The sequence below is a fragment of the Danio aesculapii genome, chromosome 21, assembly GCF_903798145.1.
Source record: "Danio aesculapii chromosome 21, fDanAes4.1, whole genome shotgun sequence".
Lineage (NCBI taxonomy): Eukaryota > Metazoa > Chordata > Actinopteri > Cypriniformes > Danionidae > Danio > Danio aesculapii.
The window spans coordinates 26980142-26999831 of NC_079455.1; the positions used below are offsets into that span (position 1 = coordinate 26980142).

General features: G+C 34.7%; 1 protein-coding gene across 1 annotated transcript; it reads right to left on the reverse strand.

The window, feature by feature from the left end:
* Positions 1-3206: 3206 nt before the first annotated feature.
* Positions 3207-18981, reverse strand: dnai1.1 (dynein, axonemal, intermediate chain 1, paralog 1). The gene is made up of 18 exons (XM_056446811.1): positions 18896-18981; positions 18169-18198; positions 17982-18062; positions 17713-17889; positions 17523-17585; positions 16579-16638; positions 16277-16357; positions 14070-14157; positions 13843-13960; positions 13719-13762; positions 12548-12795; positions 12018-12107; positions 11865-11946; positions 10156-10232; positions 9385-9530; positions 7032-7131; positions 5578-5760; positions 3207-3472 (listed from the first exon to the last, which is right to left on the reverse strand). Exons 1-18 carry the CDS (start codon positions 18899-18901, stop codon positions 3392-3394), a joined length of 1755 nt encoding a protein of 584 aa, XP_056302786.1. The 5' UTR covers positions 18902-18981; the 3' UTR covers positions 3207-3391.
* Positions 18982-19690: the final 709 nt, after the last annotated feature.

Sequence of the window (19690 nt, forward strand, 5' to 3'; positions counted from 1 at the left end):
CTTCCAGCTGCAACCCATCACTGGGAGACACCAATACACTCCGATTCACACACATACACTACGGACAATTTAATTTACCCAATCCACCTATAGCGCATGTCTTTGGACTTGTGGGGAAAACCGGAGCACCCAGAGGAAACCCACGTGAACACAGGGAGAACTAGCAAACTCCACACAGAAATTACAAACTGACCCAGCTGAGGCTCAAACAAGTGACCTTCTTGCTGTGAGGCGAAAGTGCTACCCATTGCGCCACCCCTCTTTTGGTTATCTTACACAAATATACGTTGTTTGGATGCATCAATTTGCATAAGTAATTTTGTTGACTTTTTAAACCCAACAACTTTTTACCAAAGAAAGAAAACTTTGAGCTTAAAAAGTGTGTAAAACGTGTGATATTCTAATGTGTTATATATAACCACAATATAATATCACACAAATATGGACTAACATTAGGTTGACACAAAATCCTCATAAAAAATATCTAATACTAATTATTGTAAACAGTTCATTATCTGAATATATAACTTGTAAAACACACTCACACACATCCACACACACACACAAAACACATTTTAGCCCTCTATGTAAAAATTCATGAATGGAGTATGAGAAAGACAAGGGAGATCCCAGCTGTTGACCAGAAAGTGGCTGCTCTTGCCCTCTGCCCTACTGAGACACATTACACCTGCCTACAGTTCAGCAGCTCGCCACGGGCAGCATAGAGACTGACACAACACCTTAATCCAACACGACTCCAGCGAGCAGCTATTAGAGGTGGCAGGTGACCCATGACCAAAGCACAGCCAGAAATAAACCTTTAAACTAGTAACTATTTGTTATTTATGAGCTACATTAAATGTCCTGTACAATTACATGAACCCATGTTTTTAAATGTCTTGCATAAATAAAAGTGTGTTATTAGCGCATTTTACACATCTGTATGAACATTTGCAGTGAAGCAAAACATTTTGTTTTCACATTAAAAACAAGTCGATTTCAGTGCTGTAATTTGTAGTAAAAAAAATTTAAATATAAAAATTTAATTACCTTTAAATATTTTTAAATAAATTACAAAACATTTCCATACACACACATATACTGTATATACACACATTCACACACACAGAGGTGAATTTTCCCCTTCCTTACCTTTAATGTCGACTGTTCCTTTCTTCTCTTATTGAGGTCTTTCTGATGGCAGCTCAAGTCTGAGGAAAACAGTGTTCTGTTACATTCTGTTACAGGTACAGGAAGGCCGAGTGCAAGTGAGACCTTGACATTTCCTCCAAGGTGTAACAAGGTGTGAATGTGAGAAAGTGTCAGAGATGACAGAGAAAGAGGGAGAGAGATACCGCCTGTTCTCCATGTTGTGCTCCTATGCTGAAAGATGTAGTATAAACCTGCTTCTTGTAACACAAGCAGCAGAGACAGCTAGTTTGTGCGTCTAAATCTTCTTCTCCTCATGCCGCTCCCACAACAGTCACTGCTTGCTGAGTGACCATATGGCAGACTGAAGATGGACAGAGATGAGTCAAAATGTGAAATGAACTTAGAAAAAGAATATATGCAGCAGGTATTGCAATGTGTGTTTGTTTATAGCATTGTAGACTAGGTATTGTGCTTCGTTTACAGTACTGTAGATAGTTAACAGAAGTATGGAGTTTAATAAACACATAGGATGTAATGAAGCTGGTGTGAGTCAAGTGTACAGTGGATCTATATTTAGAAACAACAGACCTGTTCCTGCTTAGCTGTTCTTCCTCTGTCAGGACTGGAGAGCTATTAATATCAGTATTTGGGTGTGGGACGAGACTAAATTTATTCAAACACCTCACCTCCTCCTGAGATTAGGCACTAAGCCATCTAATTTTGAGCTCCTTTGCAATGAATTGTTGTCACTGATTTGTTTGTAAATTTATATGATAGGCAGGAATTTAGTTTTACTATTAACAGACGAGTGAAATATTGTGTGGTTATGGTCAAATTAATTGGCCCTTACATTTGGTAAACACAAGCAAAGATATATACAAATGTGCTTTGTTTATTCCTATTGTCTTTTATTCAAAAAAATAAAAAAATTTTGAATAACAGAAAATAAAAATGATGAACGATGGAAATTTATGTTCAAAGCCTTCTTTGCGCATATGTATTAAAGGTGCCAAAAGTTTTGACCATGACTTTTGTGTCTAACACATACCATGTATGCTTTAAAGTCATAATAAAGTGAAAGTTAAAAGTGTCCTTTTTTTCTCTATTGTGACGTACTTGAACGGTCCTCAAATTAGAAAAATATGTAGGGTGGTGCATAATTTCATCCCTTGGGAACCAAATAGATTGTTAGAAATTGGGTCTTAACACAATGAATAAAGATTGACGAATGGATGAAGGCAGAGCAGATAGCCCCTCCCAAAAGGAATTCCATGTGACTAGAAGTGAAAAAAAGTAATTGCGAGGGGGAGAGAAGGTTATGATATGTGATTAAAGATTCTGCATACAAATTAATTTTTACAAAATAATAAACGCACTACTATATATACATACATACATATATATATATATATATATATATATATATATATATATATATATATATATATATATATATATATATATATATATATATATATATATATATATACATACATACATACATACATACATACATACATACATACATATACATACATATATATATATACACACACACACACACACACACACACACACACACACACACACACACACACACACACACACACACACACACACACACACACACACACACACACACACACACACACACACACACACACACACACAAATATAAAATTAAGAAGAGTACATTTTGATTTCCTTGCGACTGTAATAGCTGTCATGTTAAATGCAGTATATAAAGCAGATTCATTCACTTTACCTGTGAACAGTTACCTCTCTTTAGTAACAGTGCTGTAATTCAAATGAAGGTTAATGAAAAAAAAAAAAACAGAAAGAATGTCTTGCTAGAGTCATGTAAATAAGATCCAGCGTAAATTAAAAATTTAAACCTATATCTGTTTGTTCAGATGGCAGGGATGGAAACAAAACACATCAATTATGTGCATTTACCAACATTTATTAAAGACGTACGTTTTTCAAAACTATATAAATGAAACAGAACAAAAGTTTAAATAAAAAAAGGACAGACAGAAAAAAATGTTGTATAATCTGGCAAATTAAGATTTGTAAAAGCCAGTAGGTGTGTCACAAAATATGTAACAGATATATAATAAATGCATATTATAACACGCAAACATTAAGAAGCTTGACTTTTTTTTTCTTTCTTTCTTGTTTTTTTTTTTTGTATTTTGTATTTCTGTTTCCAGTATTCCTGGCCTTCCTGCACCCTCGTCTATCTCATCAAAATCAACAGTTTCTCCATTCTTGCAATTTCCACTTCCGGTCCAGTAGACAGCTCCTGGCCCTTCTCCTCCTGTGAAGCCAAAGAGAGTTTCTAATCTCACTGAGCTCTGTTAAGATTCTCAAGGATACTGCTATCCAGAATCCATAGAATAAAGATCCTCACTTAGGAAGGTCATTAGGAAAATAAATAAATATAATAAAATAAATATTTAAACGCAGTATGTAACATGTCAGTAATTGCATCAGTATTGATAAATTAAGACACAAATAACGAGAATAATGCATAAAGACCTTTTTCTTGGAGCGCAAAATTACCCATTATGCTTTGTATGCGCAAGGAGGATACTAAGAACTTCCGGACGGCAGCTGATGCGCACAAACAGTCACATTTGGAGAGCTTTGAAACGATAGTTTTAATCTATTTTACCTGCTTTTATCATTTTTAAACTGATACTGTTGTCGATCAGCGCCACCTCCTTTCCGCTTGAACCACATCTCACAGATTATAACAGCTTTATCACACGCCTTTCAAAGTTGTGTGTCACAAAAACACTCCGTAATCCATTCACAACGCCATTGAAACCCATTTTCGGAGCACCAATTACCGGTTGTAAACGCTGTAAACGGAAGTTCTTAGCATTCTACCGGAAGACGCTGGTTGATATGGCGCCCTCCATGCAACAGCCAAGAAAAAGGTCTATAATTCCTTCAAAATACCCTTTTGTCACACGTTATGAATTTGTATATGAGTAAAAAATGTTTAACCCTTTTGATTTTTAAAGCAAATTTTATGGCTAAATTGTGTTCCTGACACCACTCCAAGCAACTTTTCTGGATTTTCCATTTTAACATAAGCTATGCACAAACCAGGTCATTGCAATGCCTGTTAAAATACTCCTTCATATACAGGGTATATGCAGAAATCTTAAAGGTAATTTCAATAACTTTTTAAGACTTTAAGACGTTCTCAGAATAATTTAAGACCTCATTGCCACTACAAGTTCAAATCAGTATCAAACCTTTAACTTAATTAACAGTTGTTAATAAACAATTGTTAATAAAAGGTTGTAGTTAAATAAATCAATGGAGCACAACCATGCAACAGAACTCAGATATGCTTGGAAAAAACAAAGCTTGAAAGAATTCGAAATTACGCTGTTGTTTTCAGCGACAGGCTTCTGCCACTGTTTAAACTCGTCTTTCTCCAACAAGGCGTACGCAAACTTACATTTTCTCATTTTGCCGTGTGTTTCACTCTATGGTTTTACTACATGTGGAGAGCGTCACATCACCTCCCTGTGTTTAACGCAAATTACGTGACATCACCCGAATGGAGTCCCGAACCAATTACGTGGACCGAGCACGCCATTGTTATTATTAGGGGAAAAATAAATATAGTTATGCTTTTTTGGAGTCAAACACTTTGGACAACCCTTGCACAAAATTTAATACATCGAAAAACGTGATTAAGACTTTTTAATACCTTTTAAGGGGCTTAATTTTCTCATAATTAATTTATCAACTTTTAATACTTTTTAAGACCCATGTGGACACCCTGATATATAGATAAATATACACAGCTAAAAATCTGAACTTCTACACAAATTTCTAAAAGGTATATGATGAGATATGCTCATTTATTCCATATGTCCTAGAAATGTATGCAAATTTGCATAATGGATTTATAGCTGAATAACTATACATTTAACAAAACAATCCATCAATTGCATAAGTATACCATTAGAAAACGTAATAAATTTAGCAAATCTTAATGTAATCAATCAACTTGCTAGTATGTTATCTATTAATGGTTAGGTGAGCCCATTAAAAATCATTGCATGCAGCTCAGATTGCAACTGCAGCAGGTCTGCATCCAGACACCTTAATCAATTAATAAAAAAAAAAACAAACAAAAAAACAAAGACACACCAGTAAATACAGTTGAAGTCAGAATTATTCGCCCCCTTTGAATTTTATAATCTTTTTTAAATATTTCCCAAATGATATTAAACAGATACATACATTTAGCAAATCTTAATGTAATCAATCAACTTGCTAGTATGTTAATATCTATTAATGATTTTATAACCCTGTTCATCTGCAGTATTTTGCCTTTAAGCATGTGATTTTAATGGAGGCCAATAAATATTATTTGTATACATCTGCATCTCTAACCTTAGGGTTCTTGCGGAGGTTGGGTGAGAGCTTGAGGCTGATGACACGACCACGGTCATCGCCTACGATGATGATGGGATGGACAGGGTTGAATTCAATGCATGTGAGGTGTCTCTTATTGGACACCACTCTTTGCTGGCAAAGAGCTTCAAATCTGTTGATGCTGAGGTCAAACACGTGAACCTGAGAGACAAACAGTGAAAGCTTTAATCTTAATCATCAATCTGTGATGCATGAGTTTACAATGTTATGTGTTCACTGTGAGGTGACACTAGTATAAGTGCTGCCATTTTTAACACATTTTTAACACTGGTGCTACATCAAATCTTGGGTGGCACACCAATCAATCAATCAATCAATCAATCAAACAATCAATCAATTACTCCAATAGAATCTGAACGCAGCCTTTATGATGTAAGCTGAGACTGCTATCTCAGAGATATGCAATATCAGACACAATGCACTCAATGGAGCTAGTGATGTCACTGTTAGGGGTGGGGTTAGGTGAGCCCATTAAAAAACATTGCATGCAGCTCAGATTGCAACTGCAGCAGGTCTGCATCCAGACACCTCTGAATCAATTAATCAAAAAACATAAAATCAAAAAACACACACCAGCAAATACAGTTGAAGTCAGAATTATTCGCCCCCTTTGAATTTTTTAATATTTTTTAAATATTTCCCAAATGATACTAAACAGAGCAAGGACATTTTCACAGTATGCCTGATAATATTTTCTCCTTTGGAAAAAGTCTTATTTTATTTCAGTCTTGCTTTTATTTCAAGTCTTATTTTATTACAGCTATAACAAAAGCAGTTTTTAATTTTTAAAAAATCCATTTTAAGGTCAAAATTATTAGCCCCTCTAAGCTATATATTTTTTTAATAGTCTACAGAACAAACCATTGTTATACAATAATTTGCCTAATTGCCCTAACCTGCCTAGTTATCTTAATTAACCTAGTTAAGCCTTTAAATGTAAATTTAAGCTGTACAGAAGTGTCTTAAAAAATATCTAGTAAAATATTATTTACTGTCATCATGGCAAAGATAAAATAAATCAGTTATTAAAACAATTATGTTTAGAAATGTGTTGAAAAAAAATCTTCTCTCCGTTAAACAGAAATTGGGGAAAAAAATAAATAGGGGGGCTAATAATTATGACTTCAACTGTATATCTTCTAATCAAATGCAAATATTTCTTCGAATCAAATGCAAATATATGTTCTAATCAAATAGAAAGTATTACTCCTCTCCTATAGAAATTTTAAGTATACATATTTCACTGGACTAATAATAAAGTCTCATGAATCCACAGTTGTGTACAAAACACCAAAGGCCAAGGCCATGAGCGTAATATTTATTTGAAAATTATAAAATTTGTCTTTGAAAATAAATTAATTAATAAAAATCTTTGAAGGTTTGTTTTAAAGGGAGGTTTGGTGACAGTTTACCTTTCCATCAGCAGTGACTGCAGCAAAAACAGTGGAAGAATATGGAGCCCAGGCCACATCCGTAACTGAAGATTTCAGGTCAAAAGTCAACACTGGAGAGCTTTGAGATAAAAACATGCATTTATTTTACATAGAAATCTCTTTACTGTACAATCACTTTTGAACAATCACTTTGAAAGAGCAGGATATTTAACAAAAATGCAAACTTTTAAATCCTGGAACCCCTTGCCCCATAAACTACCATAGTAAGTGAATTAGTGTAAAAACAAATTGTGCTTGATTTTACAAGCTGAAATCAAAAGTGTTGTTTGCATGGTATTTTTACAAATTATACAGTTAATGTCTATTATATGAACACACTTCTAATGAATTATTCTGCCGTTGCAGATCCTACACAGGGCTCGAAATGAATCTTTTTGCTTGGTAGCACTGGTGTTCCTAAATTAAAAAATTTAGGAGCACCAACCAAAATTTAGTGGCACAAACCAATAATGAGCACAGTTACTACAAGTTTTATATTAACAGGTTTTATTGCATCTGAAATCAACACTAATCAAAACTAACAAACAAAAAAAAAAAATTTGCATGCCCCACTGGCCCTGTACGCACTGCTTGACATGTATGAATCTTCGATAATAACTGTGCTGTTCTCACGAGTGGTGTCTAAAATTACACAGATGCTATTGATGCTAATATTACACAAATGCTAGTTTCGGATTGATTATAAAATATCACTTCTTACCTATAAAGCTTTAAATAATCTAGCTCCTGTTTATCTAACCAACCTTCTGTCTCACTACAGTCCAACCCGCTCTTTAAGATATTAAAACTCAGGGCTTCTGGTAGTACCTTGAATAGCAAAGTCAAGTGAAGGAGGTCGAGGCTTCTCATTTATAGCTCCTAAACTCTGGAATAGCCTTCCTGATAATGTCTGAGGCTCAGACACACTCTGGCAGTTAAAAAATAGATTAAAGCTTTTTTTTATGCATCTCGTTTATAAACACTATGAACAGCAGCTATGCTAATTATTCTTTTTATTCTCTAATTCCTCCTGGGGATACTCATCCCGAGGCCCCCAGAGATTATGCAGTACCATTGAAGTGATCCAAGACATGTGAAGAGATGATCCCAAGGTTTCCACATTCCCGGACTAGGCCGTAGCAGCTGCTGTGGTGGTCATGGAGGAGCAAAGAGCCTGAGACTGAATCCTGTGAGACTCCATTGACCACAGAGTCTTCGCTGACTTCCTGCGTTCTCCAGCCTCCGGTGCCTAGACTGCAGCTCTTCACAAGACATTTTGCCATGTGAGAAAAGGTTGTGCTAACTGAGCCAGTCTTCTCCCGAGTTTTTTTTTTTTTTTTTTTTTTTTTCCATCACTTTCGCCCATTGGTGAAGTTTTTTTTTCTCTCGCCGCTATTGCCAGTGGTTTGCCTAGTTCGGGACTTGTAGAGCTGCGCATCGCTGGATTACTCTTCAGTGTTTGGACTCCCAGCAGTACATATTAAAACACATTGAACTGAACTGAGCTAATCTAAACCGAACTGAACTTAAACTCTGTAAACTGAACTACACTGTTTCAATTCACTATAATCTTCTATGTGAAGCTGCTTTGACACAATCTACATTGTAAAAGCGCTATACAAATAAAGATGAATTGAATTAAATATTGACATATAAAAGTATTATTTGCATATGTCATCTTAATAGCAATACCGGCCTTTTCATAAGCTGCACTATTCGTTTAAAGTCAGTGAATGCATGCCCTTTTACAATGGTGTATGCGGTGCTACATTTTACATATAGCTGCCACTTGCATGGCTGACAGCATCCTGACAATTAAATGAAGGAATAAACAGAACCTCCCACGCTTAAAACTCCATCCCACAGACTTTACATTGAATTCTTTAGTCATTTTCATAGTGGACTTTAACCCAATGGAAGTCTTTTATCCACTCTTCGAAAAAGTGTAGATTGTGGATTAACATTCACCACACGATTACTAATCAGATGTGCCATTTAACTTTAGATGGTTTTTAAAACAAAATCTGTCAGTGTTGTTTTCATTCACTCTTTAACAAATTACATTTTCACAGTTGTAGCTCCCTGTCATCTGAAGGCAGAAGGGATTGACTGAGTGATTGACAGCTGATATTAACCAATCCATTTGTGGTTGCATCGATAAAATTTCAGGTTCATCTGCGACCAAAACGGTCGCAATTTTGAGCCCTGCAACAATTAAAAATCCGGGCCAGTAAAGCAACCTTGAATAGACAACAAGCACAAGAGCTCTCTGCTGGCAGTAGCGATCACATCACTAACACACGCTCATTTTTTATAGATGAGAAAGACATACTCAGTTGTTTCATCCCAGATGTTCACCCTCCAGTCCATGCCGCAAGTGATGAAAACTTTAGGATTGAAGGGATTCCACCTCACGCGACTAACCATCCTGAAATGGGCCTCAAAGGTCTTTATAAACCGAGTGTAGTGTGTGGAGCCCTGCGAAACACAAACACACATTACTGGTTAAATAAACAAATATTAAAATATCTTAATTCTCCACTAGTGGTTCTAAAACTTTGCAGAGGCAGTAATGACAATCTTTTCGAAGCAATCCATCTATTTTCATGTCTTAAAGCACATGTGAAATCAAAATTTACATAGTTTATATATATATTTTAGGAGAACAATTAATCCAAGCAAGTTAATTGACTGAAAAACCTTTACAACTAATGTCATACATAATGTGGTACACAGAAACAAAACTACTAGTGGTCTGTCAAAATGAATAGTTTGAACGCTAGTAAACCCCTGGCTGGCAGAATTAAAAAGGAAAATAAACTCTCTGTGCTCCTGTGATAGCACTGCAAAAACAGACAGTAAATAAAACACATCGCCTCTGATGACAAGGATATTATATAAACAGAGACAGCAACCGCAGACACAACAAGATACCACTGCCAGATTCAGACACAGAATAATGTGATGACTCAAGACTGCAGATCTTCAGACAGCAGGATGTTCACAAGACATATGACCTGCCAAACATATGCTTTAAAAAAATGTTTGCTTCATTGATTGACCTTGATGGAAGTGATCTTGGCGATACAAGTATTTGACTGACCCTGTGAATCTTTCCAGCTTCAGTGCCAACAAGAAAATGGTAGGGCTTTTGTTTATGGAAGTCCAAAGTCAATCCAGCTAGAAACAGGGAGAGAACTCTTAAGAGGATTTAAAACATCACTGAATGCCTAAATCTACACCTTTAACATATTCATTCAATTTCAAATTTTAAAGGGTTGTTCACACCAAGAACAATAAATATAAAGATAACGATAAAGACATTGTTCTAAAAATCGCTCGAGTATATCGAGTATTTATCGAGTATAAAACAACAGCAGAGTTCTGATCACAGCTGTGATTTTGTTGCGATCACTTTACAGGACGTTTGGTTTTCAGCTAATAAAAGATAAAACATCGACAGCAAGGCAGAATCTATTGAAATATAAAAGGCTTGCACAATTTAAAGCTACAGACAACATTGTGGAGATGCTCAATCTTTGATGTTAGGCTTTCTTTTCCTTTTTTAAAAAAGACAATAGCTCCTTTCACACAGTGATACTGGTACAAATACGGAAAGTTTCCGGAACAACTTTACCGGTAGATTCGTAAAAAAAAGGTGTTCACACAGGCACAGACGTTCTAAAATTTTACAGGAAAAGAGCATTCACACATCTATTCCAAAACACCGGTAAATTCTGACATCATTAACCAAAAATGACCAATAAACGGCAGCGCTTGTATTTCTAAACATAGAAGGGGTCAGCCTTTTCTTGAATGTTTTCACTTTTATTTGAAAACTTATTTGAGGCACTTATTTTCATAAACCATGTGGATGTGAATGTGTCTAAATGTTCTGATTGGCTAAAGTAGACGGCGCTTTACGGCAATCTTCCTTCTGCGTTCACACAGCGCAGCATTCTGTCCAATTAATGTAATGTTACAACTTCTCTTTTTCGGAAAATTGGCGAAATGAATTTACCGCTATTTTCAAAAAGAGCCTGTTCACACATACAGACCTTTCCGGAAAATTACCTGTATGTGTAAAAGAGGCTTTTGACTATCTAAACATATATTACTTAAATATAGCATGGGAATTGAAGCTATGAAAGCCAGGCTAGCAAACTGAAATATAAAAATAAAAGTACCTTGGTGTCCAGTATAGTTTCCGCATCTGTATGTTGCCTACTTTGAAAATGCTGGCAAACAGGATATTGTGTTGTTTTATTCCACTACACTGACTGTAATACCTAAATTTCCAGTTTGATTAGACAGATTACAAGAGCTGGATTCACTGGTCAGATGCACTAGAAATAAAGCATGCTGAGGACATCAGCTAATTACAAAAGGGTAATGCAAAAAAAAAGAGCTAAAAAAAAAAGATTATCATATTGTTTATGGAACAAATATAGTTCTTGTTATATTTATAGTTATTGTCCTTAGTGTGAATGACACTTAACTGCTGATTTGTTGATCAATTGGAACTGATGAGAACTACAGTCTGAAACCCAACCTCAGACAGTTTTAAAATAAAATTTTGCAATGGTAAACATAATTACTATTCAATCTGAAATGATGTGAAAGGTAAAATGATGAATGTAACAATAGAAATATACAAGCTGAGGACTGATGTGCAGGATAGTGGCATTAACACTGATATTCTTATTAATATTACTGAATTATTGTAAATTTCTGTGTCTGTTGATGCATTTCCTGATATTGTGAGTAAAGTCACTGCTAAACTATGAAAGGCAAAGCTAAAGAGGTTCATACCTGTGAAAATGACATTGTTAAGGTCATCAGGAACGTTGTCCATTGGTGGGAGCTTGATGATATCAGTGGAGACTAGCTCATACTGAAATCCAAATGACTGGGATCAATTAACCTCATACTGTAATGACTTGCTTTAAATATTTACTTGGGTACCTTTCCCAAAGTCCAAGACACCACTCGTCCATCAGCGGACACAGAGAAGAAAGTGTGATTGCCATATAAATCGTCCTCCCACCACTTCACCTGTGAGAAAGAAAAAGAAACACAAAATCTATATCCTTCAACAACTTCATAGAAGTCAAACTAAAATAAATATACAACTATTTAAAAAGTCTGATGTTAAAAGATATTTTACAAATTAAAAGCCACTAAATGTCTGATTTTATTATTAAAATAACAGCATATTGTGAAATATAGATAAAAAGTCAATTTCAGTGCAAGATGATCCTTCAGAAATCATTATATGCTGATCAAAAGACCTTCAACATCTGATTTTTAGTATATATATATCACATACACACACAAAATTTTAGTTTTGTCAATTTAAAAGCATTGAAACATTACTTACTGCACACAAACTGTATAAGGTAGAACTAAAATTTGCAGTAAGGTAGTATTCTACGTTTTATAAAACATGGTTTATAGTTTTAATAACAACTCCATAATCTCATCTTTATCCATACCTGCCATACAGTGCCTGAGTGTTTGCCAGAGCTGGTCATGCTGTTATAAATGGGCTGATCACCCTTTGCCATTAGGTCGTACACACACACATTGCCATCGAACAAACCCACCGCCACCAGGTGGGACTTTTGCTTATGGATGTCCACACACATTACGCCTGAATCTGTGTTGAAGAGGAATTCTGGGTGATTGTTGTTTCTCCAAGTGTAGAAAAGAAGCATGCCACACTTCTGTTCAGTATATTTATCTAGACCAGAAAGATGGGAATTCAGACTCATTTAGTTTACAAATGATTCCATGTACAGTACAGTACGCTTCAATAATATTGGCACACTTAAATATGAGCAAAAAAGGCTGGGAAAATGTTTATTTATTAGCTTAATATTTTTTTTATTGTCTTTATTATTAAACCTTTGAATCTATTGCTCAGAATATATTGTAAAAATATAATACAATAAAGACACTTAAAAAAAGCCATTTAGAACAATTTGTAGTGATATAGGTGATGTTAGGTTTTTCGTGTTGGAGACTTTCTGACTTCAAGACCCAGCTAATTTCTGCAATTCTCCAGTTGTGAATTTTTCCCCACTCAAACGATCCTCCTTAACAAACATTGGTAACAATAAACAAAGATCCTCTACCAGGCTGAATCATAACACTTCCAGTTGACTGGAATTTCTTAGTTATTTCTTAGTTATTACCCAGGCAATTTGCATTTTCAACTTTTTTTCCCCTCTATATTTCAAATTTTACATCGTCATGAATGTGTGAGTTTGCCCTATGTATTACATTATATTTACACCACTCTATTTTCAGTTAATTTCTTAATCACACAGTTGTACTAAACAAAATTAATATGTGGTTATATAAAATATTTTGCTTGTTAGAATTCATAATGGTGTCCATAATGTGGCACACATGTTTTTATAATAGTAAAATCAATAATTCTTTATAAACCTGTGTGTGTTTGCCATTGTTGATTCTTAATCAGAGCAATAATTTATTATTTTTTTATCTTAATTCAATTGTTATTATTTTGAGCAAAAGAATAAAAGGTTAAATAATAAAAACATTTTTTCACAGCCATATTTGTTCATCTTTATCAAGGGTGTCATTATAGGTGGAGGATGCTGTGTAAAGTTTTCTCTCAGAGTAAAAATAGTGACTTACGTGACCCAAGACCAACAGCAAACAAATCATTGTATTCTTTATTCCTAGAAACAAACAGACACAAATATCACTCGAAGACTTTTTTTTTACTTAAATTCTAAATAACATTTAATGTGAGATTTACCAGCAGAGGGCGCTCACAGGAAGACTTTTGACTTTATTATACTGAAACTCCCACAGTGGGAGAAGAGTCCCCTTGTCTCCTCGAAATTCATCTGCTTCGTCCTCAAAGTGCTTGAAATCTGAGGTTTGGGTTAAAAAAAAGTTTTTACATTTGTTAATTTATTTGCGTGTAATCAAAAGTAAATGGTGCAGCGTGCAGGGGTGAAAAGAAACTGTTTTGATAATTACCTTCAATTATGTCTCCATTTATATTTTCATTCACCGCATACTCAAGAAGCTTGGCCGCTGTAGATAACTTGGCCAGGTCATGATCAGACTATAAGCAAAAGAGGATATTTTTCAGGCATTGTATGTAGGTTTCAATTACAATATATTTTATTATAAGTTGTAATATTATAAATCTCCTCTTCAGCAGTACTTTAACAAACCAAATCTAACAATGTTATTCCTATGTACACTACAAGTCAAATGTATTTATAATGTAATAAAAAGTTTGCAAAAATAAGCTATTATTTTGACCATTCTTTTTATCAAAATTCCTAAAAGTAAAATGTATCACACTTTTTATGAAACTATGAAGCAAGACAACAACTGATAATTGTAAAAATCATTATAAGTGATTTTGTAGCAATAATAATTGATCATAACAAAAGAGCAAATAAGCAAATGTATTATAATGATTTGTGTAGGATTATGTGAGTAATGATGACGAAAGTTCAGCTTTTAATCACAGCAATAAATTCAATTTGAAACTACATTCAATAAGAAAACAGATATTTAAAATCATAATGATATTTCACAATTTCACTGCAGGCGACGCAGTGGTGCAGTAGGTAGTGCTGTCGCCTCAAAGCCTCAATTTGAAACTACATTCAATAAGAAAACAAGGTCAAATTGAAGGTCGATGGTTCGAGCCTCGGCTGGGTCAGTTGGTGTTTCTGTGTGGAGTTTGCATCTTCTCCCTGCATTCGCGTGGGTTTCCTCCAGGTGCTCCGGTTTCCCCCACAGTCCAAAGACATGGGGTACAGGTGAATTGGTAAGGCTAAATTGTCCGTAGTCTATGTGTGTGAATGAGTGCGTGTGGATGTTTCCCAGAGATGGTTGCGACTGGAAGGGCATCCGCTGCGTAAAAAACGTGCTGCATAAGTTGGCGGTTCATTCTGCTGTGGCGACCCCGGATTAATAAAGTGACTAAGCCGAAAAGAAAATGAATGAATTTACTGCATTTCTCATTAAATACATGCAGCCACAGTGAGCAGAATAAGCTTCTTTTAAAACAGTGGTTCTCAAACTTTTTTCACCAAGTACCACCTCAGAAAAACATTGTCTCTCAAAGTACCACCATAATGACCAGTACTGAAGTACAGTAGCGTAGTAGGCCTAATTAAGCAGCTACAGCTCTGTGCAATTCAAAAACGAGGCAGATTAATTCTTCATTTTAAGAATATTTATAATTGTCAACCACTTTAAACATTACATAAATAGTTTGAACATTAACACTGCACTGTGCTTAATGGTAAAAAAAATCTGTTTCAAAAGTTCATTAAAAATGGCACTTTTCTTAAAAAGTAAAAAGAAAACTGCTGTACTTAAATGTAAAGTATTATCATATAGTAGCCTATTCATCAAAACCTGAAAATGTTCCTTGTATCTCATAAATATATGCTATATGTCATCATATTCATGTATAATCCTTTTGATACATTTTTAAATATACAAATAAGTCATATATACATGCAACATATTTCTTTGAAATCTTGAAATCAAAACATGAACTTGTATTTTAAATATATGAATTGGATTTACATACTTAAATTAGAAATTAGATCTGTTTACTGCATGTTGAAGTAGGCTTTGTGTGTCCGAAAAGCAAGTGATCAAAACCATACATGTCAACATTGGGATATAAAAATAGGGGATATGCACTGAACAACCGTTACAAATATGGAGAGGAAATTATCTTCAAATGATAGAATACGTAACTTCAATTAAAAAATTGAAAATACAATAAAAGGTTTAGCCTATTAAAATGAATTTCGATAATCACATCGGTGTTATCGTACACATCAAAGGGTTAAAAGTGTGTTCATTTTTTTACTTTAATTATTCAGCGATTACTCCACATACAGAAGAAAGCCTGCGTACCACTAGTGGTACACGCATAGTTCGAGAACCACTGATTTAAAACATTAACAAATCTTAACAAAACAGTTTGCAGACTTTTGATTGGTTTTCCTATTTTCCCACTTTTTTTTTTACAGGGGATATGTTCAAACATAATTTGCCTGATTATACACAGCATTATTCTACCAAAAATCCAGTTTTTATTTCAGGCTATTTTTTGAATCATGACATAACAAAAATAATCTTATCTGTAAAATGCTATGACCCTATAATGTAAAAACAAAAATACAGCTTCATCTATTGTTACTCACTTTGTCAGTGAAGTCCCGTAGAAGTGAAAGATTCCCCTGCACCCCTTCTGCTCCCTCAGCGATTTCACTTTCTTTCTCATCCTACAGGACAAAGCACTCATTTTTAACAGCATGAACAGCATAACTAACATCTTTTAGTTATCTTTAACCTACAGTATAACTGATGAAAATATGAAAAAGTAGATTGATTTAACTGACCAATAAATGAACTTTAATGAAATAAAACAATTTGAAACTAAATATGATACATGTCATTTTCTTGATCAATATGAGATGTACTGTATCAGATCATTTCTTATTACCTTCTTTGCACTGCTCTTGCGCTTTTGAAGCTCTTCTTGATAGAAGTCATAGATCTCCCACTGCAGAAAGAGCAAACTAACATTTATCTCATTTACTGCAGATAGTAATATAAAATTGTTCAAAGGGTTTGTTCACGCAAAAATGAAAATTCTGTTAATAATTAGTTCCCCCATAATGTTGTTACAATTCCCTGGGACCTACGTTAATCTGCTGAACTCAAATGAAGATATTTTTGATAAACTTTGAAAGCTACCTCATCCTCCATAGACAGGAACTGTCCTGAGATGTTCAGAGTCCACAAAAGAAATCAAAAACTTAAGTAGTTCAACTGTAATCATTCATTCATACATTTTCGGCTTAGTCTCTTTATTAATCAGGGGTCGCCACATCGGAATCAACCGCCAACTTATCCAGCATATGTTTTTTACGCAGCAGATGCCCTTCCAGCTGCAACCCATCACTGGGAAACCCATACACACTCTTTCACACACATACATACACTATGGACAATTTAGCCTACCCAATTCACCTGTACCGCATGTCTTTGGACTGTTGGAGAAACCGGAGCACCCAGGGGAAACCCATGCGAATGCAGAGAGAACATGCAAACTCCACACAGAAACGCCAACTGATGCAGCCGAGGCTCAAACCAGCGACAGTGAGGCAACAGCACTACTTACTGCGCCACTGCGTCGCCAACTGTAATCAAATGAATTATAATATTGCCCATAGAAAACATGCACATGGAATGCTTTAACAACGTTTTTTTGGACTTCTTGAGACTATAGTCGCTGTCTATTAATTTGTGTTCGAAAGATGGATGAAGGTCTCAGAAGATTGGAATGACATGAAGGGGACGAGAGTAGTTAATAACAGAATTTCATTTTTGGGTGAACTAACCCTTTAAATTAATTTGCTAGCAAATGAAAAGATAATTTCTCACCTGATTGGCTGTAGCTGAATAGTTCACTAAAAGAGGTTGGGACTCAGTTTGACAAGCCACTTCCTACAAAAACATAATTTCATAAGTTCATGTATTGCAGGGCAAAAAACTTCTTCTAAACTCATCTGCTTACTGGCTTAGTTGTACATATATAATAGATGGAAGTCAGTATCCTTTAACGCTGTCTCACCCTTGGAGGGTTTATGGTTGTCTGAGTGGCTGTGTTGATGCAGCTGAAGAGGGTTTTGCTTTTCCTTCTAGCTTCTTTTTCTGCACACAGTATCTGACCTTCCTCTGAATCTTTGTGGACCAGACTGCCCTCTATTTCAATATCAGGCTCATCTGCAACTGGCTTAAAACAGCATTCCTGAGCAGATAACCGATTTTGGTGATTCCTTACATTAGACAGATGACTTAAATGATCAATATAAAGTACCAATTGATATTGTAGTAATTTACCCTAAAACAGAAACTCATAAGACTACTGGTTGCTGCATTTAGTCGAGCTCTTCTTAGTATAACTGTCTTTTCGCTCAAATTCTTTTAAACACACAAACAAAAAATATACACAAATAATCATGTCAAGATAACTATGAGACATTATGTAGGCATAGTCAGTCCACAGGTTCACTCCAGGTTTACGTACAGGTTCAATCTGCGTCTGTTTCTCCTCCTCCTGCAAAACAAAAAGAGATTTGAAAAGCTCCTTTATAGAGCAATGTAACAACATTCGTTTCTGAATAGACTAAAGAGAATATGAAAGCTATGTATATTTTTGAATCTCCATTTATTTGAAATACTGTAGTTGCCACAAAAGTTTCAAAGCAAACTAAATGATTAACAGCTTTTTTTATCATTATCAAAACTATCTTTCTATAAGCTAAAATACCTTATAACTTAGTAAAAACTTATAACTTTAATTTACAATAATTTTAACAGACCATATCCACGGTTGATACATTTTCATTTTTAAAACATCTCTACACAATGACTAAAACAACATTCTCAGTGGTTAACAATGAGATGAAATATACGTTAGAACAATATTGCTCTAACATTAGATTTTCAGTAAGTTAACAAAAACAGAGCCAAAGTTAGACTCAAAAGTTTCTAAAATAAATATCTGCTAACGTTAGCCTTGCCTAAATTAAGGTTTAAATTCTGTGAAACGTTTAAAGTAAATAAACAGTAAGTTAATAAGTCAATAGTAATTCTGAGAAAATATCTTTTTATGCAAAGCATAATAGCAACAAGCTAACGTTAGCCTAATAAATCGCATCGCTCCCGTTCAAAAACGGTTGATAACTTGAGCTTGATAAAATACAGATAGCTCTATACGAAATATTATTCACACACATTAATCTATAACTTACAGACATTTTTTGTCTTATTAGTTAGTTCAGTTCTTAGCAGTTTGTTGTTAGGACGGAGGTTTTTGAAACGGAAAACGTACTTAAAATGTCTCCTTTCTTTGAAACTACTAACGGTCATTAAAGAGCGTTTATTGTCATGGCAACAGCATCTGTTATAATAATCAATCAAACGCATTTGCTGGGCAGTGCCTCACCAAGATTAGCGACTCAATAGTGTGAATCAAGTTAAAGTTAGACTTTTTCTGCAATATGAAAAACAATGAAAGTTTAAACAAATTTCTTGAAGATCTCTACACTCTTAAAACAGATTAATAATCAATTTTGATGAGGAATCAAAAGGTTTCTAGCTGTGTTTTTCTCACTAAGAAAACATTGTCATCGATTTATTAATCAATTAAAGGTTGATTAATAAACCAAAATGAGCATGACTGGGGTTATTTGATTGTCGGTGCATCTTCATAGAAAATACAGATAAATGTAAAAAGTTAAAGCTTTTTTTTTCTTCAAAATGAACATAAAATCATAACATACCTATAGAAAATGAACAAAGAGCTTCGATATGGACCATTAGGGGTGTTCAAACTGTCCTGGACAGGGGCAGATTTAATCACTGAAAGAGGTAAGCTGACATTTTCTATCATATTTTATAGGAAAAGGTCTAACAAATTGACCTTAATTAGTACATCTGTGCAAATGTGTCCCACCCCTAAACATGGATTAGTTCAGCAGTCAAATCAGATGAAAATTTTGAAAAACAAACGTTTATTCATTATTTTTAGTTGGAAATTGATTTTT

What these genes read in the sequence shown, in the direction of transcription:
- dnai1.1 (XM_056446811.1), bottom strand. An exon ending in GCAAGAGCAGTGCAAAGAAG is followed by an intron (nt 16,358 to 16,578) that starts GTAATAAGAAAT and finishes TTTGTCCTGTAG; the next exon opens with GATGAGAAAGAAAGTGAAAT. An exon ending in CAGTCACTGCTGATGGAAAG is followed by an intron (nt 5,761 to 7,031) that starts GTAAACTGTCAC and finishes TTTGTCTCTCAG; the next exon opens with GTTCACGTGTTTGACCTCAG.